At 46.4% G+C, this 24,605-nt stretch overlaps 11 protein-coding genes across 11 annotated transcripts; 3 read left to right on the top strand and 8 right to left on the bottom strand.

The window, feature by feature from the left end:
* Window positions 1–435: 435 nt before the first annotated feature.
* N7469_010196 (pre-rRNA-processing TSR2 family protein) lies at window positions 436–1,008 on the bottom strand (the record flags this gene model as incomplete). Its single annotated transcript, XM_056649101.1, has 1 exon — window positions 436–1,008. The coding sequence occupies one exon, from the start codon at window positions 1,006–1,008 to the stop codon at window positions 436–438; it is 573 nt and encodes a 190-aa protein (XP_056496232.1).
* Window positions 1,009–3,545: 2,537 nt separating this feature from the next.
* N7469_010197 (uncharacterized protein) lies at window positions 3,546–4,312 on the bottom strand (the record flags this gene model as incomplete). The annotated part of the gene is made up of 2 exons (XM_056649102.1): window positions 3,546–3,715; window positions 3,775–4,312. 2 exons carry the CDS (start codon window positions 4,310–4,312, stop codon window positions 3,546–3,548), a joined length of 708 nt encoding a protein of 235 aa, XP_056496233.1.
* Window positions 4,313–5,172: 860 nt separating this feature from the next.
* On the top strand, window positions 5,173–6,216 carry N7469_010198 (2EXR domain-containing protein; the record flags this gene model as incomplete). Its single annotated transcript, XM_056649103.1, has 1 exon — window positions 5,173–6,216. The coding sequence occupies one exon, from the start codon at window positions 5,173–5,175 to the stop codon at window positions 6,214–6,216; it is 1,044 nt and encodes a 347-aa protein (XP_056496234.1).
* Window positions 6,217–6,581: 365 nt separating this feature from the next.
* N7469_010199 (uncharacterized protein) lies at window positions 6,582–7,238 on the bottom strand (the record flags this gene model as incomplete). The annotated part of the gene is made up of 1 exon (XM_056649104.1): window positions 6,582–7,238. The coding sequence occupies one exon, from the start codon at window positions 7,236–7,238 to the stop codon at window positions 6,582–6,584; it is 657 nt and encodes a 218-aa protein (XP_056496235.1).
* Window positions 7,239–8,310: 1,072 nt separating this feature from the next.
* On the bottom strand, window positions 8,311–8,583 carry N7469_010200 (uncharacterized protein; the record flags this gene model as incomplete). Its single annotated transcript, XM_056649105.1, has 1 exon — window positions 8,311–8,583. The coding sequence occupies one exon, from the start codon at window positions 8,581–8,583 to the stop codon at window positions 8,311–8,313; it is 273 nt and encodes a 90-aa protein (XP_056496236.1).
* Window positions 8,584–8,716: 133 nt separating this feature from the next.
* Window positions 8,717–10,177, bottom strand: N7469_010201 (uncharacterized protein; the record flags this gene model as incomplete). Its single annotated transcript, XM_056649106.1, has 5 exons — window positions 8,717–8,902; window positions 8,976–9,050; window positions 9,133–9,415; window positions 9,483–9,592; window positions 9,647–10,177. The coding sequence occupies 5 exons, from the start codon at window positions 10,175–10,177 to the stop codon at window positions 8,717–8,719; spliced, it is 1,185 nt and encodes a 394-aa protein (XP_056496237.1).
* A 404-nt stretch (window positions 10,178–10,581) lies between these two features.
* On the bottom strand, window positions 10,582–11,580 carry N7469_010202 (oxidoreductase, short-chain dehydrogenase/reductase family; the record flags this gene model as incomplete). Its single annotated transcript, XM_056649107.1, is given in 3 exon segments — window positions 10,582–10,976; window positions 10,988–11,431; window positions 11,508–11,580. 3 exon segments carry the CDS (start codon window positions 11,578–11,580, stop codon window positions 10,582–10,584), a joined length of 912 nt encoding a protein of 303 aa, XP_056496238.1.
* A 451-nt stretch (window positions 11,581–12,031) lies between these two features.
* N7469_010203 (cytochrome P450) lies at window positions 12,032–13,732 on the bottom strand (the record flags this gene model as incomplete). Its single annotated transcript, XM_056649108.1, is given in 3 exon segments — window positions 12,032–13,084; window positions 13,104–13,463; window positions 13,529–13,732. The coding sequence occupies 3 exon segments, from the start codon at window positions 13,730–13,732 to the stop codon at window positions 12,032–12,034; spliced, it is 1,617 nt and encodes a 538-aa protein (XP_056496239.1).
* Window positions 13,733–14,558: 826 nt separating this feature from the next.
* N7469_010204 (NADH:flavin oxidoreductase/NADH oxidase) lies at window positions 14,559–15,904 on the bottom strand (the record flags this gene model as incomplete). The annotated part of the gene is made up of 2 exons (XM_056649109.1): window positions 14,559–15,644; window positions 15,725–15,904. 2 exons carry the CDS (start codon window positions 15,902–15,904, stop codon window positions 14,559–14,561), a joined length of 1,266 nt encoding a protein of 421 aa, XP_056496240.1.
* A 2,049-nt stretch (window positions 15,905–17,953) lies between these two features.
* On the top strand, window positions 17,954–20,120 carry N7469_010205 (uncharacterized protein; the record flags this gene model as incomplete). Its single annotated transcript, XM_056649110.1, is given in 3 exon segments — window positions 17,954–18,016; window positions 18,104–19,573; window positions 19,587–20,120. The coding sequence occupies 3 exon segments, from the start codon at window positions 17,954–17,956 to the stop codon at window positions 20,118–20,120; spliced, it is 2,067 nt and encodes a 688-aa protein (XP_056496241.1).
* A 714-nt stretch (window positions 20,121–20,834) lies between these two features.
* N7469_010206 (TAPT1 family protein) lies at window positions 20,835–23,849 on the top strand (the record flags this gene model as incomplete). Its single annotated transcript, XM_056649111.1, has 1 exon — window positions 20,835–23,849. One exon carries the CDS (start codon window positions 20,835–20,837, stop codon window positions 23,847–23,849), a length of 3,015 nt encoding a protein of 1,004 aa, XP_056496242.1.
* Window positions 23,850–24,605: the final 756 nt, after the last annotated feature.

Consider the following 24,605-nt stretch of genomic DNA (forward strand, 5'->3'; position numbering starts at 1 on the left):
CCATGAGTCTCTTAAGACTAACGATGATGAATTTTTTACGCTCCGCATAGAACTTCGCTTTTCATTTGCTATAAAGACGCCTTTTCCGTACATACCATCCTATTATCCCGCTTCTATTCTAGCAAAGAATACTAGTAGTACTAGTAAAATTGATGTGACCTACAAACCGGGCAAGAGTTTTGATATCTTCATGCTCCGATACCCAGTGGGAAGTAGCGAGAATATTGCTTATCCGCCTCTGACACAGAAGAGGAATCTCAGATATACACTAAATGGTATGGGATTGAAGTGGGTATGCGACTGGGAGATAGGTAAAGATATAATCGATGTCTAGTATCAATGGCCGATCAGAGCAGAACACAATATAGGTATAGATAGGTATAAACAGTCGTTTTGGACATTAAGAGGCATCACTGGATCTCAAAAAGAAATGATTTACCGCTTCTTAGAAACCATTGTGAAGCCATCCTCGTCCACCTCTGGCTCAGCCTTCTCTCTGGGGGCTCGCACCAGAGAGGGAGCATCGTCCATATCCACATCACCGGCATCATCATCTTCTTCATCATCGGTCTCTTGGTCCTCGTCCTTAGCCTCAACCTGCTTGAACATCGCAGCTGTAGCAGACTTCTGCTGGCTCTTCTTCTGATACTTCTCCCACAGATCCTGAATCGAAGAGAAATCCTGTCGTGCTGTTTGTTCCTTCATTTCCATAATTAATTGTGCAACGTCGGCAGCAGTATCGTCATCCACCACAACATCGAACTCGTCGTTCATCACTTGGATCAGGACATCTTCCAAGTCTTCGGCGTCGGTCTCGGGTCGATCAGCCAGCATATCAGAGATGGCGCCGCAAAGCCAGTCGCGCTTATCGTCGGATTTGGGGCCGCCCCAATTCGATTCGACGGCTAGTGTGAGGGCAGGCCAATTGTTTATAGCAAGAGAAATTCCCAGGTCAAGGTAGGAAGTGGCATCCGTTGCAGGAGGGGCATTTGGTGCTTGTGCGCTCATTTTTGGTGTTGGTCTTGTGCTTGAAATATGTCTGTAAAATGATGCCCCGCAGGTTTTGGTGGGGGAGAGAAAATTTGATGGAGGATGTCCGCTGGGATAGGACTTTGAGTTGAGAAAAATTGATTTGAGACAATTCTAGGTCTTCGATACAGTCTTGTCTCGGAGACGAAAAAGGGATTGGCTTGGAGACGATGTCAGGTATTGGTGATGCCGACAACATGCCAAAAAATTTTGAGCTGCGATTAGATACGATAAGGATGTCACGTGAATGAGGTCTTTACATCCCATGTAGAGACCTATTCCAGCAGGAATGTGATCTATGGAACAGAGCGTTCGAGCCCACGGAGCGACCTTGTTTGGTCCACGGCATGGGTAGATAGCAGGATGAACAATTTGGAGGTACAAAAAAGGGATTGTCTTTGTTAAAAAAGACATCGCCAATGGATGTTGCGATAAGGAAGTAGAAAATGGAAAAAGAAACTCCGATAGGGGGAATCGAACCCCCGGCTGCCGTGTGAGAGACGGCGATGTTAGCCACTACACCATATCGGAAGGTGAACCACTAGACCATATTGGATGATCTGTTGGATAGCGAAGCATTATTTAGTCATATAAACCCATTCTAGCGCCCCCCCCCCCCCATGGTCGTTCCTACAAAATTATGCAGCGACCGACTATCAGTATCCGATGTATTCAACAAACCCTTTATCTTTCGGGTTCAGATGAATGTATAGATGAGTAACGAATTGGAGACTCCTACATGAACTGTATTAGAAGCAATCGAATTTAAGATGTTTTTATTTTTCTATACAAGAAGAAAAAAATTTGTTTCGCAGTTTGGATTGCAAGTGTCAGTTCCGGATATATTGTTGTAACTACATTTGGGACAATTCATCGCGGAATCACCTCCCACTCAGACAACTACCTAGTTGTCTTATGATCCATTGAAAGTCGAAGACTCTCGATTATCAAATGATGCTCATATCTTGTCGCCTGAATCAAAGGCTTGAGAGGATATTATGTCATAGCTGCTGTCGGAACCTTCCGTTGCGCCAGGAGAAGATTTACTATCGATGCATGCATGGCCTTGCTCAGCTGCCATTGCGAGAGCTGAGCTAGCAGCTCCGGTTCTTTCTATTCTAGGATGTGTCTCAAGCGAGAATTGAACAACTTCAAAATGCCCACTGTAAACCGCGTCAGCTACAATGTTCGATCTGAACCAGCTCTCGATATCAGGGTCACAGTCAAGGTTTAGAAGTAGTTTGACGACTGAAAGATGCCCGTTTCTCGCTGCGATTGCAAGACCAGAGACATCAAAATGCCATTGGAAGCCACTCTCCAAAAACAGAAGCATTTGGAGAAACTCTGGCTTCAAGTACACTTTGTGCTGACTTTTCATACCCGTTTTTAGCTGCCCATTTAGTGGCGCAGCCGCGCAAATTACGCATATTCATCTCATAAAGAAACTCGTTTAGCAGTAAAGTAAAGCCGTCTGCAACTCTGGAGCATTGCATTGACGCAATATTCGCCATCCAGGAAACGCGATATCTGTCATTGATACGTCTCGATAATACGAAAATCTGTCGTATGCTAGGGTGAGCTATTTCCAGTGATGTTGGCATCAAAATCTTTCAAACCGTAACATACCTCGATTACATGGCATATGACAGAAATGGAGAGTATTATCATGGCAATGGGCCCCATACTTTGAAACACGTCCATTTTGACAGAGTTGAAAGGATATGAATTAAAGCTGCGCTTGAAGAGGTTTCTGGCAAGATGGAGAGGACAGACGCGATAGAGATGGAAGAAGGTAGTAGTTTGCCCGGCTGTAGGCCTTGCCCCTTGAAATGAGAAATGATGTAACTAGAAAAAGGTTATTATTGCACCATGAGCAATGCTATCTTCCGAATCCATTTATAGAAGAAACGCCTTATTTGGGAAACGAAAGTTTCCATTTCCATGGATCTCATTTAAAACCTTTCAAGGTGGATTAGAACGTCAAGATAAGTTCCAAAAACAATGGTTAAAACATACTATTCCTACAGACAAAAGAGCTTCGACATTCTTGAACGTTCTTGTGCTAATGTGCTTGAGTTCGCGCTCTACAGGGACTAAGTTTGCTTTGGTGACTTGGGTTGAGCTTTGAGTGAATTTTCTCATAGTTTTGGGCTCCTGCGGTATCACTCAATGCTGAGTTGATTATGAATTTCTGCTACTAGCGGGAATAGGATGAAAATCCTATCAGATCTTTCGGAATTGATCATGTTTCCCGTGCTATGAATGGACTTGTATATCGAGTGAAATCATGTTATGTACCTCTTATTAGACTTATGACACTCCAGTAAAAACTATTAGTCATATTAGGTGGCATAACACCAGATAATTTTGCCTGAAGTTACCAGGTGCACTGCAGAACCCCATATTAAAGAAACGACAATAAAAAATGGCAGTAACAGGAAAGAAAAATCGAGTATGACTACTTGTAATTGAGGAAGCATGTAAATCCCAAGCAAAGCTCCTCTCACGCGAAGATATCAATCAGAGAACTGGATTTCCCAGACTATCTGGGCAATCTCCTTAAGTTCCTGGATACTAATGACTATTTCGTACTCCCTGGGAGGGTCTGCAGGTCTGAGGAGTAGAAGATCGAAGGGGATCAGGAGTGGACCACCGTTTACTGTGACTTCATCGCCCCCATTGCTTTCTATAACCTCGATAGTTTGTTTACCTTCAATGCTTGCATTGGTGCTATCATAGTGCCACCTTCGGATGGTAATTTTGGGAGTCCATCGGCTGCCTCGATGGCTAGCACGGCCTTCGCTAGGTCATCCATTGGATCGAGCCACCGGCCAACATCACGAAGCAGTTTAGCGTCTGTCTCAGAAATCGCGGTCTCAACTACCACAGCAGGCCTACCCGGGGCCCCGGATGGTGGTCGTCTTGGGCCCCACGCCGCATCTGGCTGTTTGGAGCCGTTGGCCACAGAAAACGTGGTGGTATTGTAGTGGTAAATGGATCTTTTAAGCCCCATCGTATCCAAAGCCTCGTCTATAGCACTTTGCAAGGAAACAGTCAGTTCTTCGTGCTCGTGAAGAACCATCTTGACCGCTAGTGAACTCTCGTTTTGATAGTAGGTTGTGCGCATAGAACGATTCGAATCGATGTTCGGATCTAGGAAGTCGCGGGCATGTGTAGCCGTCTCAATGGAGAAAACGACATATTCAGCTCCTTCTTGGGATTCTGGAGTGATCAAATTTTCATTTTGGTATATTCCACTACGCAGAGCTCTCTTAGGATGCATTAAGCGGAAAAATCGTTCGCGCTCAAAATCAACAATTTTGGCAAAGTCTTCTTTTCGGTAAACATACCGTCTGACAGCTAGAGGAAGCCCTTCCGGTCCACAATTACTTTCGATGCCAGAAATTCCATAAGTTGTCACCAGTAGTGAGATATAAAGAAGGTACAAACTCCATAGAAGACTTTGGGACGAAATTGGCTATTATGTAACGAGGGCGTATTGGGCGACCACGCAAACAGCCTAGGTTTACGAAAGTGCTAGCAGAAAGCCCCGTTTCGATGGAAATACACAATTAATACTATCCCAATCAATAAAACTTGGAACTCAAGTTTATATAGAATTTACCTCAAAATAGCTCTCAGCGACTCTGAGACAAATAAGCTTATCTTTAAGGCTCTATAGATTGAACTACGGACTTCGCTCTTGGATAACCTCACAATTACCTATTTGAGTGGATACAATTAGTGTAAACGTTGTGAATATCTATCAAGGAATGACAATGAGCTATGAAGATAGCTAGTAGCATGGAGGCTAAACTCTTTTATCAATGAATTTGGTAATTCCATATTCGTATTTGCTTATAACAGTGAATCACCCTATAACTACATAGATCGGATGACATAACCCGTCATGTAAACAAGTCACCAGTCAATCCAAACCTCACAAACATTGTTTCTTTCCATATCTTTCACTTTGCGAAAGTCTCATTGAAATTCAGTTGAGTCAACCCCCCCAGCTACCAACCAATCTTCCTCCATCTCAAGGTCCACTCTGCCCGTAAGTCCTTGGCTTTCCTTATTAGACTGAATTGCACCTCTATCTGGAATGAGCTGACAAAGTAAGAGGCACAGGAAATAGACAAAATGAGTGATAGGACGTTTCACTACTTCCCCAAGCTGCCCGTGGAGATTCGCGTCATGATTTGGGAGCTCTGTCTTCCCAATCGAGTGGCGGAGTACGATGGGCCCTGGTTTCTTCATGACGGCTTCCGTGCTCGTCAAGCATGTTACAGCAAGTCCATTATTCAGCGAAACTCTCGAATCCCAAAGATTTCATCTGTCAGTTACGAGGCTCGCGAAGTCACTTTGCGATCCGGGAAATGGTGGGAACTGTCGTCGGAGGATGATTACCCTTGGTTAGACTCAATATGGGTACAGCCACATCATGATATGCTGCACCTCAACTGGGTAAGACACTGCTGGGCGGTTTATGCCTCTAATGATCATCCCCCCATTCCGGGGAAAATCGGCCCTTTTCTATTGAAAGCTGCCGAGCTTGGTATGCACAACTTTTCGGTGGCCGCTGACACGATTACACCCTTTCGGTTGGATCTGCTAGTCGGTGGTTATGTCCCTTTGGACATGATTGAAGACTTCGTTGGGGATCAGATAACTCACGTGGAAGATCTCTTTGATTTTGGCGACGCTGCTTATGATGATGATCTTCCAAGAGAAATGGGCGTCGCAATGGTAGCAATTTCACTTCATGTCCGAGAAGATGCGGCACACAAATCAGGCCTGTTTGGACTTCTTGGAGAAGAACCTGTGCAAATGATTGATGCGGATGACAATACTCGCCTGGGAAAGTATGAGGAATTCTTTCACCGTTATACCATCGAAAATGCCAAAGAGCCAAAAGTCATGACGCTCTTCGAGCTATTCAGAACTTCCAAATTTCGAGAGGCAGTGAGAGCATGGCAGAAGGAAGCTGAGAGGTTGCTCCTTGAGGATTTCTGGGAATGGGCTCGATATTGCGATTTGATCTCAGACGATGAACCTATTGAGGAACAGCCCTTCATGCAGGAAGCAAAGAAGCTATCTTTCAGGACCAGACCGCAAATTATGATTCGATATTGTACAAATCAGTGTTACATGAAGGAAAATCTTCCAGATGGGTTTGGGGACTGATTTTGAGGAGTTCTGCTAGAGTGTGGTAGTTATCAAACTGTTCAAGTTCTTCCCAGTAGTTGATGATATGCAATCTTTTATGATACACTCCGTAAGTACATTCAATGAGGAACAAGAACGCTCCTTGCCAAACATTGGCTCTCTCGGGTGGGATGGACACATCAAATGTCAATGAACGGGTTGTATAACCAATTCGTAAAAGAATTAATAGAATTTCATATTAATGAATCAGAGGTTTGACACTCTCTGGACTACACTGATAGCTCGGTAAGAGGAATAGGCGAAAGCCATCTTAACTCTGTAGATGAAGGTAGCCGCTGTCTGAGCACTGCAAGCCATCCATGTCAACTTGGATGAGTCTGATTTTATACAATGATTTGGGCTAGCACAAGCCCCAAGCCTCCGCCAATAACTGCCTTTGAAAAATCGGTTGTCGAGCCATCCAATCTCACTGCAGCATTGGATGTGGTTGCACTTGCTAGACTCGAAGAGGTAGTAGGCGATGCTTTGCTCGGCGTTGGAGACTGCGACTCGGAGGTCGCAGTAGCGGATGAAGTAGTAGCCGCCTGAGCTGTAGTCGATTCTCCACTTTCAATGCTGCTACTCGAGGAATTGTCTTTCGCGGAAGAAGCAGAAGACGAAGACGATGTAGTTGCGGCATGGCCGGTGGACTTTTCTGTCGTATCGGATTCTGAGGAAGTCGAGGATGAAAGGCTAACTACCTTGAAGCCCAGAAGATCGCGAGAAGAATCTTTTGAGAAGCTATCTGTTGCGCTACCTGCCGAATGGCCACTGCAATCGGAGTTGTCGAAGAGAAGCATGTTGATGCCTTGTTCGCCCCGAGAATCGATTTTGAAAACTTTCCCCTCGGGATTATCAATCTTGATACACTCGCTTGGACCGTGTCCCTTTCGAGTGTGGCTTTTATTGTCGGAATCATGCCATGTCACTTCCCATGCTCCGACAGAAGGGAGCAGAGATATAGTGGAAACAGCTAATGGAAGAAGGGTTGACCACTTCATTTCGTCCTGCTTGAAGTGAGTTGCAAAGAACCTGCGGCTTTGGTAGGTGAACTAAGGGGTTGAGAGCATGAGATAATTCCAACAGAAATAAAGGACGAGCCCAATCCTTATTTATACACGATCTCCGTGAGTCGCTTCCAGCTTCAAATTCTCGGTTCCCCGAATCTGGGGTCTTCCCGCGCAGATCCTCGTATTCGAGGTATACCCAGCCAGTCAAATGCACGCACAAAAGCCACCCCTCAGGGCAGACCGTATTTGTTCTTGGCACTCATCTCAATTTGGACAGGAAATTCGAAGTCCAGTCAGAGGCAGGATTGCGCAAGGGCGCGGCTGAGAAGCAAGTCTTTAAGGGGTTCTGACTTGATCTGAGACACCTTCGAGTAATAGACTAATTTACTCCCAGCGATTCGATACTTCCTGTTCCTTATGTTCCCGTAAAACATATGGGTATGTTCTAGGAGGACTGATGACTTACGATATTTCGCTTCCACTGGTAGTCATGTAACATAACGCACAAGCCCTGCATTAGTCGATATTAAGGACTGGCAGAATCTCAGCTACTTCTCCAGATAACTAGCAATCCGAACTAACAGCGTTCTACTTTTTTATAAAGCCTATCAAGAGCCGGGATGTCCTGTTCAAAAAGTCTTTGAAGTGATCGACTTCACGTTACTTCATTACTTCTAGTGGCCTGTGCCCCAGAGACCACCACTCCAAGGAGGATATACAAGCCTCCCCATGGCAGACAAAATCAAGGCACAAAACCATGGGACCTATTAGCCTACTAGTGCACTAGTATTGAAACATGAATGCTGCAAAAAGTATTTTGACCAGGCTACGAAACTAGGTATTACTAGTAGTATTACGAGCTTGGTGCTCAAAAATGCAAATGAATAGTCTGCAATTGCCATATTTTAGTATATTCATGTCAAGAACGATTGTTGGAAAGAGTCTATATATGGCATGTGTCTAGCAATGTCATGAACCAAGCCTTGGAAGATCCAAGCCCTAATAGAACAATATAAGCAAGTCGAACAGCCATTGTAACCACATGTTAGGCTCGATTCTGCCTCTAATAATGGCGCCGCCAGACTTGATGCTCAACATGCGGGGGAGATAGTCGCCCAGGCCGTCCGTATGGAGGAGGGTAAGGTGACAAATCGATGTGAGCCTTTAAGGTTGCGTATAGTGGCATCTGGGCAGGTCCAATTCTGTCTGCAATCGGCTGTCCCCTAGGCAGACGGCGCAACCAACTTTTGTTGGTGCCAGCGTGGATGCGATTTGTGTTGTCGGGGACACGAACCCAGTAGGTGGTACTAGGAATAAGTGGACCATCCAATCTCATATTGAAAAATCTATCTGTAGCACCGTCCCTATATGGCTTGACACGAGTCTGTATCCTATTCCAATTGGTCATCCGCCTTCCCGTTGAAGGCTCAATGATTGTAGCCTCGACCAGTATGTATGGATGAAAATGGCTAGGCCCGGTGGGAGTACGGACTCTTTTCAAGTACAGGTGGCTCTGGATATGTCGGTACACGACAAGGACCAGATATAGTGGCAATATCCCTATCTGTGATGCACATACTGGAAGCGCCTGTATCGTGCATGAATACCAGCTCTTCCCACCAATCGTATCCTGAAATGCGTAGAGCGATATTGTACTATCGAACTTTAATTAGACATACTCAATTGACAGCAACTGGGAGAAACGAAAGAGTCAGACAGTATCCATACCTCATGCAAACGTGGGCCGCCTACTCGTCCCGGTGGAATTTCCAGGTGTGCAAGTTCGTGCTCTCCTAGGGCAATCTTAAGGTAACATGATAATTAACACATTTATGTCTTAAGTCTTCAACAAAGGATTAAAATTGGGATGCCATGCTCCTTCTACCCAGAATCCAACATGTCCTTTGTGCTTTCTATTAATGACCTCAAATTCATCCCAGTCTAATGGTCTAGGCTCGCAAAGCTTTTTCCCATGCGACCAATACGTAACGAGTCCCTCGTGCCACTCCAGATCTCCACCCTTGTAAGCCGAAATTAAAGCTCTGACATTTGACAACTCTTGATATTTGTCCTCATTGGTAGAAAGATACCTCTCCAGCTCAGAGAGCTCAGTCAATCTGTGACATACTTCTCTACTCAGACCTGCGGGCCAGCCTTTGAAGATGTTACTATTGAAGTTAGATAATCTAATCTCTCTTGGCTTGGGGGATCATTAAAAGACCGGATTTCACTTACTCTTCAATCTCCTTCTGTTCCAAGAAGTCCTTCAATCTACGCTCAAGATTTCTGGCAGAATGCGTTCGGCAATTCGCACTCGACATCTTTCGATTTGAGCATCGAGATCGCTAAATGATATCAATATTAAAATAAAAGAACCTCGAGATACCTGAGAATGACACGTACTTAGGACCAAGGTCATGCTCAACATGAGTCCACCCCTTAGGCACATTCTGATGATCTGTTATGGGATACCGTCCGGTATGCTTCCATTCCTTTCGCTTCCAACCTCTTTTCTTGATTCTGGGCTTTGGAGTAGTCACAGGCCGCACTTGGCCGACATAGGACCTATGAAGGTCTAGTTCATCATAATTGATGTTTATACGTGGAATTTGATCAGAGGGTAGCCAATCGTCCGTGGGATTCGAAGAATTGGTGCTCCTGGACTTACTGGAGCCTTCGGAAAGCCTCTGTCTCTTGGGGCTGTTAGTGGAAGCGCTTGCCGAAGAGGAACCCATTGACTCGTCAAGATAATCTGCACCAGTAGGGTCTAACTCTCGGATGTTATCCGTATAGTGTCTGGTTGTTGTTCCTGGATAGTGACTTGACTCGATGTAAGGCGATGTCTCGGTGGCAGCCTCGTCAGAGGATGCATCGTCTGACCAATAGTTCCTGGTCTGGTGTCTGGTTCTATTACCCCGTCTGCCAGCCATTTTCGCGGTGAAACAGGTGTAAAAAGTACAAAGGCTGGATCTTTCAAGAACACAAAGCTGAGGTATAGTCTGTCAAGGCAGGATGCGTATTGAGATGCTTTTAAGCCTCCTCCGACAAAGAAAATAGAGGTAGGTGATATGAAGTGGTTGAAAGAAAAACGATCGTTTCAAAGACACTCATGAACATTCCTCTTTCTTTTGACCAAAATGGCACTTCTTACAATCTGTGGATTTGAGGGGTCAACGTGCCCAGCATAAAATTTTCAATGAAAACCCAGTTGCTCAGCACAATCCCAGTGGTTTATTTAAGATTTTCAGAACTAAGCTATCTAGACTCAAGTCATCGTTGGACCCAAGACGAAGCTTAAACTAATAGCGATAATAAGGAAACAAAGGGTCAACCTTCAGAAATTCTCAATTGCCTCCTCAGTCCACTCCCACAATCTCTCCGCCAATCTATCATCCTTTGCGGTCCTATCAAGTGCAGAGTACGATGGTATCCCCACAGGTTCATAGTACATCCCATTCTCAATTTTCTCTTTGGGAACCGTCGCAGCCCAAATCTGACAATAAGCCCCCTCATGTGGCTCCAGAAGCTTCCCAAATTGAGCAACATAGATTGTCATTCTGTCAATGAAACTCGAAGCTCCAACCAACCCCGTTGCCACGACACCGGGGTGCACTGCAACACAGGTGATACCAGGGTATCGATGAGAAAGTTCACGCGCATACAAAAGATTAGCGAGTTTGCTTTGTCCATATCTGCGCCATCGTCCCCAAACAAAGAAGTCATCATGCACTGTTCTCAACTTGTCAAAGGCAATTCCTTCACATGGGTGGAGACCCCATGCCTTTGAGCTGAGAATGATGATTCGGGCGTCTCCCCTTCATTGCTTCGCTTCTCGAGCAATGGTAGGAACTTTTTTATCATAAGTGCATGGCCGAGGTGATTGGTTCCAAATTGAATTTCGTATCCCTCTGGTGTTAAAGAAGGTGGTTGCGCCATTATGCCGGCGTTACAGATCAGAATGTCTAGGCGTGGGGCTTGAGATAGAAATTTCTCACAGGCCTCTTTCACAGATGAAAGAGAAGCCAAATCAAATTCAACAAAGGTAGCTTCGGTGCTTGATCCTTTTTCTTTGATACGTTGGATCACCTTGTCGGCGCTCTTGGAATTCCTTCCGCTGATGTAGATGTGGGCTGGATTATGTTTGGCCAAGTGAATGGCCGATTCAGCGCCAATTCCATTTGTTCCTGACGTAAAAGGATTTAGTTTGTGAACTCTTACGGCTGGATCTTTGATACTAGTACTCCTAAGTGAGTTACCTACCACCTGTGATGAAGATTGACTTCCCAGATAGATCTGGGATCTCCTTTTCGGGATTGTAGTCGAGAGTAGGCATGTTTTGGATGAACTTCACTTCACTTGTCAACTTTAGCACTAGAATTCTCAGGCCATGAATGTCTCCAGCATGAGAATTATAAATAATTTCTCCTACATTCTTCGCGGGTGGTCATTTACACCGATCGGTCTGATATTGTACCGTTAGGTGGAGAAATTCAAGCAATATCATTCGCCAGATCGCACTACAAGAGTTTCTATTGGCCGGTACTTTTGTCCCAAGCATCTACTAGATTTAGTACAGCATGTATACGCATGTACACCATGTAGAGGGTGGGGATTGCAACTCGATTAACAGATAAGGAAAATGTACATTATTAGATCATATGGAAACTGGCCGAATGGTGCACCGACAAGCCATGGAATAGTATAGTATGTACACACAAAGAAAGTTGAAAACCTCCAAGATAGCAGACTCATCAAGACTGAACGGCACAGGATATGAAAATCGTTTACCAACCCTCCAACGGAGTGAACCTCGCAATAACACCATCCTTAGGCGAAATAGTCGCACCCTCCCTAACCTCAAGTTTAGCATCAGGATCCTTCAGCTCAAATTTGAAACGACCGACGACCGCTGCGAGCAAACAAGCCAATTCCGCTTTGGCAAACCCTTGTCCAATACAACTGCGAGGTCCATGGAGGAAAGTCAAGAATGAATAATTACTATTCGCACCACCAGTATTGGCTTTGCCTTGTCCCATGAACCGGTCCGGGTTGAACACATTTGCGTCTGGACCCCAAAGTTCCTCCATGTGGTTGACGACTTCTGGGGAAATCACAAAGAATGTCCCCTTCGGAATGTGTTTTCCAACAAGGGTGGTGTCTCTAGCAGCTACGCGGACTGTATTTGGAACCGATGGGTGAAATCTAAGTACCTCATTGCAGACTGCGTGTAGATAAGGGAGACTGTCAATCTGAGCGGCATCTATAGAAGAATCCGACTCGTCGGAAGAAAAGGAGGGCAAATTCGCGCGAATTTCCTCACGAAGACGTGTCTGGACATCTGGATTCTTGCATAGTGCGTAAACAGCCCATTGTAAGGCTGTCGCAGTTGTTTCGTGCCCTGCACCCAGGAAGGTCATCAGTTGGTCGACGAGGTTTTCGTCATCAAAAGTACCATTAGCCATGGCGACTGAGATGATATCTACCCCAGTCGTTGAATTGGGATTTTTCATTTTTTGCTTCTTCTCTTGAATCATTTGTCTGGCGACATTGCGAATGACATCGCCGCCTTCTTGTATGTCTTTGTTGCGCGAGGTGGGCAATTTCTGAGCGAGAGTTAAACTGTCCGTCAGAATTGCAAGAACAAAGAGCATTTTAGCTCCGAATGATGCGGGCTTGAAGATTCTCTGATATGATTGATTCAGCTTATTTGCCGGATGGCTAAGGGAATCGAAATCGTGATCCATGCCAGCGACGCCGATGATGTCGAGGGTAGCTCTGCTAGCCCAATTACGAACTTGAATAACATTGTCGTCGGGGGGAGTCTCTGTTATCGAGGTCTTGCTGGATCAGGTTTACCATTTCCTTGCTCTTATTCCAGAATACTGGGTATAAATCCTTAACGTGGCGGTAGGCAAAAGCGGGCATTAGATTCTTGCGTTGTATTTTATGCTCTTCGCCTTCAGCGAGTAGAACACCATCTCCGGTAACGCGACGCAAGCTCTGTCGAACGGTCTCGGGTTTTTCAAAATCATAGGCCTTAGTGACTAGCAATTCACTCAATGCTTTAGCACTAGTCAAGATGACTCTTTCCATATTGAAGACAATATAATATCGAAGCAAGCCTTCATTGGGTAGCTTTTTGGTCCATTCTTTGAGTAGCTCTGTTGGCGTTTCCAGAAAGATAGACTTGGTATTTCCACGAAGCCAGTGTCGATTCTAGTGCTATTTGTCAGTGATTATTTTCTTTTCTTCTCCTCTCCAGGCGCGGGTTCGGAACTCACATCGGGAGTTTGGATATGCTTGACTGGAGTAAAATACGCAGGGTATAAGGCTATTTGCCAGATAATCCTTGAGACTGCCAGAATCGTAAACGAGACAATAACAGTAATAAATCTGGAGTTGAAAATGACATATTCCGGTCTGAAGTAGATAGCGGCTGCTACACCAACGTAGATCAGGCGAAAATTCTCTGCGATCAAGCCCATGATAGTCGCGGTAGACCTAAATCTTGACAAGATTAGGTGGATGGTAAAATAGTCGAAGTTCTGATGGGCACAGCTGTGATTTATCTCTTATTTTTGAGACCCCAAATTGATCATCTGTACAGCTTGGAGGACTCTGATTGGACGATAATCCCCAAAGGCCCCAACGAACTCGCACTTCTTTTCTCTCGAATGGACCCTCACAGTCCACAATAGAAGACAAGGTGCTCTCGAATACAATTTAGGTATTCTTTGCGGAGATATGTCAGACCAGAAATCTCAGAATTAGACGATATCCAGCTTTAATATTCAGGTCGAAGCGCTTGTTGCCTTGGCGGCTCCCGTAGCGAACGCGATGACGAACACGAAGACGCGGTGATTCTATGTATTGATTAGTTAGTTCCTCCGTACTCCGTAAGAGGTTCCCCCGTATGACTATTAATTCGCGGAGTATGTGCAGAACTTTTTTTTTCTAGGGAATGTTAAAGTAAATCGAATATTTTTAAGACTGCAGCAATATCGGATCGGAGAGGGTCAATCCCGTCCTTCTTTGGGGGTTTGGATGGAACCTCGCAACAAATACTCTTTTGGGGGCCAGGCAAAAGGTGGAGATTTGTGTAGAATAGACGAATCATCGTCTTGCAATTTGGTATTTCCATCCGGATGATTCAAGTTTCTTTTTTTAAGCCACGGGGAATTAGTTCGACCGCGGCTGATGAATACACCGCTATGCCCCGATCGGCATGAGACGGCGGATGTTGTGATGCTATTCTGGTGTATAGTGATATATCATTTCTTCATATTCTATTCTTAAAACACCCGGTAAGATCTACATCTTTCCCTGTCGCTTTTTCAAATAGACACCTCCGCCACGACTAGAAAATCCCCAACGAATCTGGTTCGCCATGGAGATCTCAACGTCCAATTCCTCTGCCCATGTCCAGACCAGCCCGGGATTCTTTTGAAATCCACGACCGACTAGCACAAAGTCGAGTCCATTATTCTCAAGCAGGCAATTAGCCAGGTGAGCCGAGTCAATCATGCCGACCGAACCAACTTGAAGTCGATCTCCGACAGCCTTCTTCACTTCAATCGCAAAGGGGGCCTGGAATGCCGCTTTAGCGTGGATATGCTGTGCTTGGTGGTTACCTCCACTGCTCACGTCGAGCACATCGATGTTCCCACTATCGGCCAACGCCTTGGCCAGCTGGACCGTATCTTCAACTCGCCAGCTGGGCTCATTCGGCATGGCTTCCTCAAGCCAATCGGTCGCAGAAACACGCAAGAATACAGGCATATCCTTCGGAACGTTCTCACGAGTTAATTGCGCAATCTCCATAGTAAGACGAATGCGATTCTCGAAGCTACCACCGTACTGATCGGTCCGCTTGTTGCTTGCCGGAGACAAGAAACTCATAAGAAGATATCCGTGCGCATTATGAATTTCGACGAAGTCTACCCCCGCCTTGACAGCCCGCTTCACAGCGCTGACCCAATCCTGTTTGAATTGTTCGATCTCGGTCAAAGTTAGAGCCTTGGGGATAGGAAATTTGTCGTGGAAAGGAATGTCACTAGGTCCTTTGACGTTCTCTGGCCATCCGCCCACGGCCTCGGTGGCCATGTCCGCCATACTGAGCCACGGTGCGACAGTACTAGCTTTGCGACCCGCATGGGCCATTTGCACGCCGATCACCTGGTTCTGACTATGAACAAATTCCACAACGCGACGGAGTGGTTCGATCTGGGAGTCCTTCCACAGGCCATGATCTTGAGGGGTAATACGCCCATTCGCCTGAACGGCGGTAGCTTCGACCATCAAGAACCCGGGACCACGCTGGGCAATTCCACCCAGGTGTGCCATGTGCCAGTCGGTCATATGTCCATCGTCGGCGCTGTATTGACAGAGTGGGGAGAGCTATAGATCATCGTCAGATTTTAAGTATTAGCGTGGTGACCGTAGATTCGAGATGATCTCCTTATTGCAGTATGACCTACCCCAATGCGATTGTGAAATGTCACTCCTCGCACTTGAAATGGAGTGAAGAGCTTTGGAGGTTGTGCTCCATCGGACTGGGGAATGGCGGCGGATCCAGCCGGGGGAACTTGGGCGGGAGTAAAGTAGGAGATACCCTCGGCGGGCTTGTTGGCGATATCAGGATGATTTGGCTGGGCCATTTTGAGTGATAATAAGATACAAATTGGCGAGTATAGGGATTAGAGAAAGGGAAGATTGAGAGAGAGAAACAAAAAAAAAAGAGAAAGAGAAAGCGATAGCTCTTATAAGTCCAGCTTGGAGTTGTTCAAAGTTGAAATAGAAAGCTCCACCAGCTTAGAAATCCGTCGAGTCGACGTCATCAACCATGGACCTTCGTAAGATCCAAGTCCATTTTACTGCATGAAAAGAATTTACAAGTGAATCTGAAAAATTCTATTTTACATTCTTACATACATTGACCGATGAACTTTCAATTTATCCGGGCTTATTGTCCTTCGCAAAAATGGGGGTTAGACAAATACCTGCTGCAGTGGTAGTGGAGTGTGGGGGAATACATAGCCAAAATTGCAAGCCATAGTACAGGTGTACTATGGCTTGCAAGGACCTAAAAATGGAACGGATAATTTTGGAATGATAATAATATCAAAAAATAGAATCATTTTCCTGTCCATCTTGGACGGTAGGCTCAAGGATAGTCCAGCATCGACATCGGCAGAACTCATCCATTTCACAACTCACGCTGGGTTTGGGTCCAATTCATTGATGAATTGTTGACTTTGGGCTATGATGCAAGATCCCCTCTGGAAAGAGATTCAATAAATTCTTGTTGATGTGAACAGATCACACTGATCTCAATCTCATTTTGAATCTGATGACTCTTTGGGTTTACAACATAATGCATGATTGTACAAGAATACAATTTGTGGAACAGGTCAGACTGTCAGATTTAGCTGCTGTGGGATTCCCCTATCTTCAATGATGAGTGAACAATCGCATTGAGACCTCCTCTGTACATACTGTCATCGTATGTATAACTTATAACTATACAGTAAGGGAAGTCCAACGTCCCTCCGGAGTACACGGGTGTACGGCAGGGAATGCCCCGCCGAGCTGATAATCCAAACCATTGGTTAATACAACAAGCCGGCGCTTACAATGAGAACATGACGACTGCCAGTGGAGTGCGCTGAACTACAGGGATTGGTTACGGGCTGCACGATGAGGTGCAACCGAGTGTTGTCCCCATATTTGATTTTGTTTCAGTGCATGCTGTGGGTCATTCATGATGGACTTCAATCCTCGACGCGCCCACGATAGAATGCAGCCTCCCTTTAGCCGCCAGGAGTACATTGTAAATTCGGAACCAAGTTTTGTCAGAGGGTTTCAGGGGTTCAATAGCATCCCCAAAATAGCTAATGCAGAAACCAACCAACCTTGTCCAGTCAAAATATTCATTGAGTTACAGGAGAAGACGGACATTCTTCAGCCCTGCCAAGCAGATTCGTTCGTTTCGGCCCCGCGCTGAACTGTCGAGTTTGTTTTACCCCCCCAAAAGTGGAACTGTTTCATCTTTAACCCCCTTTCGTCTTTGACCTTTCAATCTTTCACAATCATCTTCATCTTTAATCTTCAATTATTCAACGCATTCATTCGCTCCTCATCATTCTTTTAAGTTTACACTGGAAATCTTCCATTCATTCCACCCAGCCTGTTTCCCAGCCTTAAATCACTGGACGGTACATTCTTTCGTTATAAGCTCCACTGCATCCACCCCCTTTCTGCCAGACGCTCAGACAACAACACGATCAACCCTCAATTTGTGCTTGGCGCTACAGATCGATCCCGCATTGTCGATACATACCTGCATCTCTCCACGCAGCCGCTGTCCACGCATGCCTTTTTCGAAACAAAGATCGCTTGCTGTCAATCAAACGGCGAGGGCCCGCTATTCTCTCCCTTGCTAGCCTCCCTCCCCCATCCCTCTTAAGTTACCACCTCCAATTATGCGCTGTGCGCGTGATTAAACCATCGTTCTTTCGCTCTTTCAATTCTGGACTTTGTTCCTGTTCGTTCTTTCATTTTCGCGTCCAGAATAGCTTTTCTTACGTGACTTCGTCCGGCCGGCCCGAGGAAGTCGACTTGTCCTTCGCTTTTCACACGCCATATTTATCAGGGCAAATACCTTTGATCACCTTCCCCCTGGCAGGCCCAGGTCTTGTTCTCTCAAAATGGGCTGTGGCGGAGATCGTGAAAAGGGAAATGTCGCCATGGAGGAGAAATGGGACTATGTGGTACGTGATAACATCATTTCTTTCCCTCTCTCTGCGGGTATACGGAGTGAAAAAGAAGCCTGATAGATCGCTAACGTGGATCTTCAGAATCTAGATGATTTCAAGTCCGAATCATGTTGGACTCCCTTTTCATACGTTTTTCTATGGATAATGCTCTTCGTCTCGTTAGCCGTCTATGGTGTTGATACCTTTACCGCTGTCAATTTACTGGCCTTTTCGAGGTGGTCTGGCCGCGTTGAGCCGGCAATTCCTTTCAAGATTTCACGATGGATTTTCGCCATCTGTATCATTGTATCATGGGCTCTTCTGATCTATCGGTGGATTTGGGCTATCCGGGCCATACGTTCTGGCAGTATCACCAAAAGCTACCTTGACCCTCTCGCTGTTCGAATCCAGAGTATCCGCGTGTTTGGCTCCGAAGGTCAAGGTTGGAAACGATTCCTGGTTTTTGCCGAATTGACCAAGAGTAAGAAGGGTGCTGAGTATATCGCTCTCTACACATACTTCTCTTTTCAATTCTGGATGAATACGATCTTTGCCGATGGGCCTCGACAAGTCATCAACGCTATTACCTTGTACTCAGTCATGCAAGCAGATCTTGTACCCGGCGGTGAAAATACACACAAGGACGATGGTACCTCACCAGTCCTTCAATTCTTCAATAACATCAAGATTCTGGCCGAGGACAATAACCTCCAAGCAGTTGTCTTGTTTGGTATGCTCTTCACCTTGGTAATTTGGGTTTTATCTGTATTGAAACTGGCGTCGGCCATGATTCTCTACTTGGTCTTCCTCTTTCACCATATTCCGCAGGAAGACGGTACTCTCAGGGCTTACTGCCGTCGCAAAATTAGCAACCGACTCAAGCGTATCGTTCGACGCAAGGTTGACAAGGCACTCGCCAAAGGATTCAAGCTCCAGAATCGCACGGCAACACAGCCCAGCCTGGCAAGTGCAGATTCCAAACCAACGTTGCCGGACATGGATAAGGGTCCCATTGTGACAACATTGTCCCGGAGCACAACTGAAACAACCTTGGCAACTCTTCCGTCTTATACTCGCTCCAATTCCACTGCTACGGAGAAGAACCCAACTCTACCAAACGTCGAAATCGATATGAAGCCGTCTTTGACTCGTACAACTACACAGTCATCTGGATTCTCAGAGTCAGCCTCTCTGGCTGGGAATGCGGCTGCTATGGGTTATAGCCCTCTGGATCGCCAAGCCTCCCCACTCCCTCCGGTTCCCCCGTTGCCCGCCAGTGTTGCCCCATCAAGGGCTCCCTCAGCCACATCACGTTCGACGCCTGGTCCACAGCCGTATCCTATCAATACCAACTACAATGGCTCAATTCCCGCGTCTCGTAACTACCAGAGCCCGGGAGCGCAAACCTTCAATCCGTTCACCCCAGCCAATGATCCGTATGGTTCATCGACAACCCCCGCACCCTCTGATCCTTTCGGTGATTCGTCCACTGCATACTATAACCGCCATGGTGGTATCGAGGACACTCATGCTGGAGATGAGGATTACGATTATTTCGGGGGGATCGACAACGTCATATAATCAGAGATCCCCTCCTCGCTCACAAGGCTATGTACCCCAAGACCCGTACCAGGCCAGGTCTTACACACCAGCAAGCACTGGTGCGACTCCTCACCCTCACGGTGGTATTCAAGACCCTTATCAAGCGAGGTCATACACCCCAGCAAGTGCCATATCCGCGCCCCGCTCTCAAGTAGACGGACAAGATTCATATCAAGGTCGATCATATACTCCAGCAAGCACGATTGCTGGATCGGGCCGATCTATGACCCCCGCTACGTATTATGGCACACCCGCTCCTCGGGATACCCGACAAGATGTCCAAGCACCATCTCGAGCTTATGCTCCGATGAACCCTTCCCAAAGCGAAGGTTACACAGCTTTTAACCCTGCAGGATCTGTATCCACATCACAGCCGCAGACAAGTGGACCGCCACCTCAAGCACCGTCAGGATATCGCCCATTCGCTCGAGCGAATACCAGTTCCCCATCAACGATGCATCGAGATGGCCCACCAACGGGATATGGTTTCAACCGTGCCAAAACAAATCAATTTTGATACAGTATTTGTCACATCGGATGCTTCTGGAAGCATACCCATTTTTTATGATATGAAAACACAGAAAAGCTGGATCTTTCTGTATCTTATGACCGGATTATTTGTTAGATACCCTCCACAACCAGCGAGCAATCTCTCTCCTGGAGCGTTGTACATACAATACCTGTCATTTCTGACTACCCCTTTTTTCCTTTGCTCTGGGAATCTTCCTTAAAATAGGAAATAAACAAATATTTAAAATAGCTTGATGATAATCTCCGTTATCTGTAATATCCGTAGGATAGAACGCATTGTTTTCTTTATAAAGTGTCCTTTCTATAGAGTGGATACATCATGTGACAGGCTCCACCCGAACCGGCTAATCCTCCAACGTCTTATCTTTCCCCAGTTCCTTCAAGTTTCAAAGTTACGTGACTGCTGCATATCCACCTTTTTCCGCGCATGCGAAAATGAAACCCGACTGAATACTGTCAGCTACGATTAGATTGCTTTAATCTCGCCTCTTGCTTTTCGATTTCGAGCATTCTCCCTACTCACCGCCACCGCGACGCACCGATAACTTGATTTCCTTCTCGGCTCGCAGGTCGATCGCAGATCATGCGCGTGATAGCCTTGTGTTCGCGTTGATTTGTCGACTAATCTTTCTTCGAAAGAGCCATAAAAACGTCATTATTCGAACAGGCCCCGAGTCGACCAGCGGTCGAAATGACACCGATGGCAGAGGACAATGCCAAAACAAACGGCAACGAGACGATGAAACCTGTCGAAGACCAGTCGCCACTCTCCGACGAGAACCTTGGGAACGGGATCTTGACACCGTCGGAAACAGATGTAAGCGAAAATGCCGTCATTGAAGAAGGGCTCGTCGAAGGGTCGCCAGATTTAGGCGTAAATCGTACGAGTGAGCACCCTTCAGAATCGCCAGAGCAGGGACTTGGTATTCTGGTCGATGCACAACCTGGCGACTTCAAAAGGCGGGGGAAAACACCTGTTGTAGGTGTCCTAGAGGGCCAAAAAGCAAAGCTGGCTTTGGCGGAATTTGTTGAGGATTCGTCTCAACGACCCACAGACGATAAAGAGAAGGTCTTGAAGCTTTCCCCCGAGAAAATTCAAGAACTTACCTCTTCGCCCCAGTCAATTCCATACCGGGAAATAGCATCAGATTCAACTACAGGGAGACGGACGGTGTCAGAAAATGTTCCACCGAGTCTTTCACTAGATCGACCCGGGGCCCGAGGCTCCATGTTGCAGTCGCTCAACGAGGCCGCCTCATCGAAGGATGATGCGCCTCTAAAGATTCGCCCACCGAAAGATTTAGCACTGGACGAGTCGACATTGGCTACCAGCCCGGCTTTCTCGCGGAATGCTGCCAACGGACCAGTTCGAAACCGACCCCATGCATCGCGCACGTTCTCGACACCTGGTCTTTCGCGGCGACCGAACTTTGCTGCACCAAGTAACGAGCGTCTCGCCCAAACATGGGCGACGCGATCAAAACATGATCGACCAGCTGCAGACCGTGATCTGAAAACCCATCTTGCTGCATCACCTCAGATTATGGAATCGCCTTTGACGTCTCCTATGCCACCATCTATTCCCTTGCCACCTGTTTCAATACCCACTTACCTTCAACTTGAGCTTGCATCGGGTCGCCCTTCACCTTTATACATACATCGAGCCTCAAACAGTGACTTTCCGTATGAGTCTTCCAGCGCTAAAATTGAACGATTGTTGAACTTTTTGATTCTTCCACCAGCATTAGAGCAGGTACTATGCTTTGGCACCTTGGCTTGTCTCGATTCTTGGCTTTATTCGTTCACTATTCTTCCACTTCGTTTCGTGAAAGCCCTCTATATGCTTTGTGAGTCCTGGGTAATGAATATCGAGGCTGAAGCCCGTTTTGTCTGGAGATTCGTTGTTCACGGCATCGGGCGAGTCTGGCGACGGAGAAATCTGTCTTCCGCGGAAGGCCATGGGGAAAGACGAGAGAGCGAGTCCGATGCCACGCCTCGGTTACCAAGCGGATCATCTACCCAAGAGCTGTCCGCATTGGACCGCGAGTACCGAGCTCGACACAGCGATCAATCAAAGCGACGACATCGCGGTTCCGAATCCCGCCGGCATCATCGAAGACAAAAGTCGATACCATCGGCCTTGCTCCCAGATGATAAAGCAGACATTCTTACGGGGCTACTCATGGTTGCAACGTGTTGCGCTTTGATGTATTTTGATGCCAGTCGGATGTATCATTGGATTCGTGGACAGGCGGCTATCAAGCTCTACGTGATTTATAACGTGCTGGAAGTCAGCGACAGACTGCTTGCAGCACTTGGTCAGGACGTCCTAGAATGTCTTTTTTCACGCGAAGCTCTGGAACGTCGTCCGGATGGTCGAAGTAAAATCTTCCGTCCCTTTTGGCTTTTCTTGCTCGCTTTAGTCTACACCGTTGCGCATTCGACTTCTTTATTCTATCAAGTTATGACTTTGAACGTGGCTGTGAATTCTTATTCAAATGCCCTCATCACGCTCCTGTTGTCCAATCAATTCGTGGAGATCAAGTCTACCGTTTTTCGTAAGTTCGAGAAGGAAAATCTCTTCCAACTGACGTGCGCAGACGTCGTGGAACGATTTCAATTATGGCTGATGCTCACCATCATTGCATCTCGCAATATCGTGGAGACGGGCGCGTTCAGCTTCATTGGCGACTTGGGGTTGGGGACAACCTTCTCTGGTCAGACTACCAGTACAAATAGCACACCGTTGTCCACTCCTCCGCGAACGGCTTCCTCAATACTGCCTCAATCATTCACATTTTTCCCCTCGTCAATTTTGTCCTCTGTTAGCAGTGTCAACTCATTCCTTCCAACATTGGCACAGGTTCTCGGACCGTTCCTAGTAGTACTAGGTTCGGAAATGTTTGTGGACTGGCTGAAGCATGCATACATCAACAAGTTCAACAACTACCGGCCTGCTCTGTACGGTCGGTATCTGGACGTCTTGGCCAAGGATTATTACACGAATGCTTTTGGTGACCAAAACCTCACTCGTCGCCTTGGTCTGCCCGTTATCCCACTCTCGTGCCTCTTTTTCCGTGTGTCAGTTCAGACATACCAAATGTTCTTGGCTTCTCTAACGCCACAACACCCTTCCTCCACAGCCATGGAGTCAACCTCCCTCTCATCGATCCATAATCATTATGCGCCTGCCCCCATGCCCTCAACACCCCCATTGACCTTCCAAACATTTATTCCCGTGTCCGTCGCTCATGTCAATGCCCTCTTCCGCACTATACTAGCAAATGCCATCCCATCTCCAGCACAATCCGTGCAAATCTTCACTGCCATTCTGCTCTTGACAGGATTCATCGTCCTGCTCATGCTCAAGCTTCTCCTTGGGATGCTTCTTCTCGCCTTCGCTCGTTCCCGGTATAAGAAGCTGAAGGCCGGCGAAAATGAGCCCCGCAAGTCATCTCACTCATTTGCGCAATCACAACCAGCAGCAGAAACGCCTACGCAACGCAAGGACGAGTTTAATGTGGAGGGAAGCCGTCGTGCGGGTGGATGGGGGATGGTCGAAGTGGGGGATGAGAAGCGTCGTTGGATATATGGCGATGATCCAGAAGGGCTAAGACGGGTTAAGGAAAAGGAGGATCGGGACAAGAATAAGGACAAGGATCTGAAGATTGATCATGTACAGCGGTATGAGATGGTCGCGAAAAAGATCTGGTAATCGATCCATGTTCTCTGTTGGTTTGTTCATAGCGGGCTGGCTGTTATCAACTCCCAATAAATCCTAGAAAGCATCCGTTGAGATGCTGAAATAGATAATAAGTATATAATATTTATGTATTGGTAGTGTGTTCCTACTAAACATTGATTAAACCAGCCCCCTGAAGTCGTTAATCTAGAGCACTCAAATTTGATTAGTACCTACTGCTGTGACAGCAGTAGGTACTACGGTAGTACAGAATATAAGTATCTTGGAGATACCAGAACAGTCAGGATCTTTCTTCAGAAATGTGAAGCTGTAGATTGCAGTCTCAGGAGATGGGTACACTCTCAAACATCGGTGCTCGGTTTGCATGAAACCTAGCTTACGAGTACAATCATCAAGGGGCGGATCGAGTGTCACTCTTAAAATGATCAGCCTGGTGGAGATCGCTGATTCAAATAGTGGACTGGAGGTAGAATGTGCTCTACTGTTCAGTAAATGTTAATATTCGCTATCATACATCGTTCTAAAGCGTCGATCCCCAAGCTCCATAAATTAGAAACTCAAGGCAACTCATGATTCTCACAAACGGATTCTGGTTAAATATCATGCCGTGGAGACGGAGGCCAGATTGTAAATCCTGAAACGTCAATGATGGGGCCTCTTGTCTCTCACTGGAAACAGCCTGATGTGGAGACCCCCTGACAACCTCCAATAAGGAATTTATTGAACTCATTGTCTTTGTTGTTTGATCTCATAGCTTCTAGACCCGAG

Source organism: Penicillium citrinum (assembly GCF_028827155.1).
Source record: "Penicillium citrinum strain IBT 23319 chromosome Unknown utg000009l:1.0-4274883.0:1.0-4276374.0, whole genome shotgun sequence".
In the NCBI taxonomy this organism is placed as follows: domain Eukaryota; kingdom Fungi; phylum Ascomycota; class Eurotiomycetes; order Eurotiales; family Aspergillaceae; genus Penicillium; species Penicillium citrinum.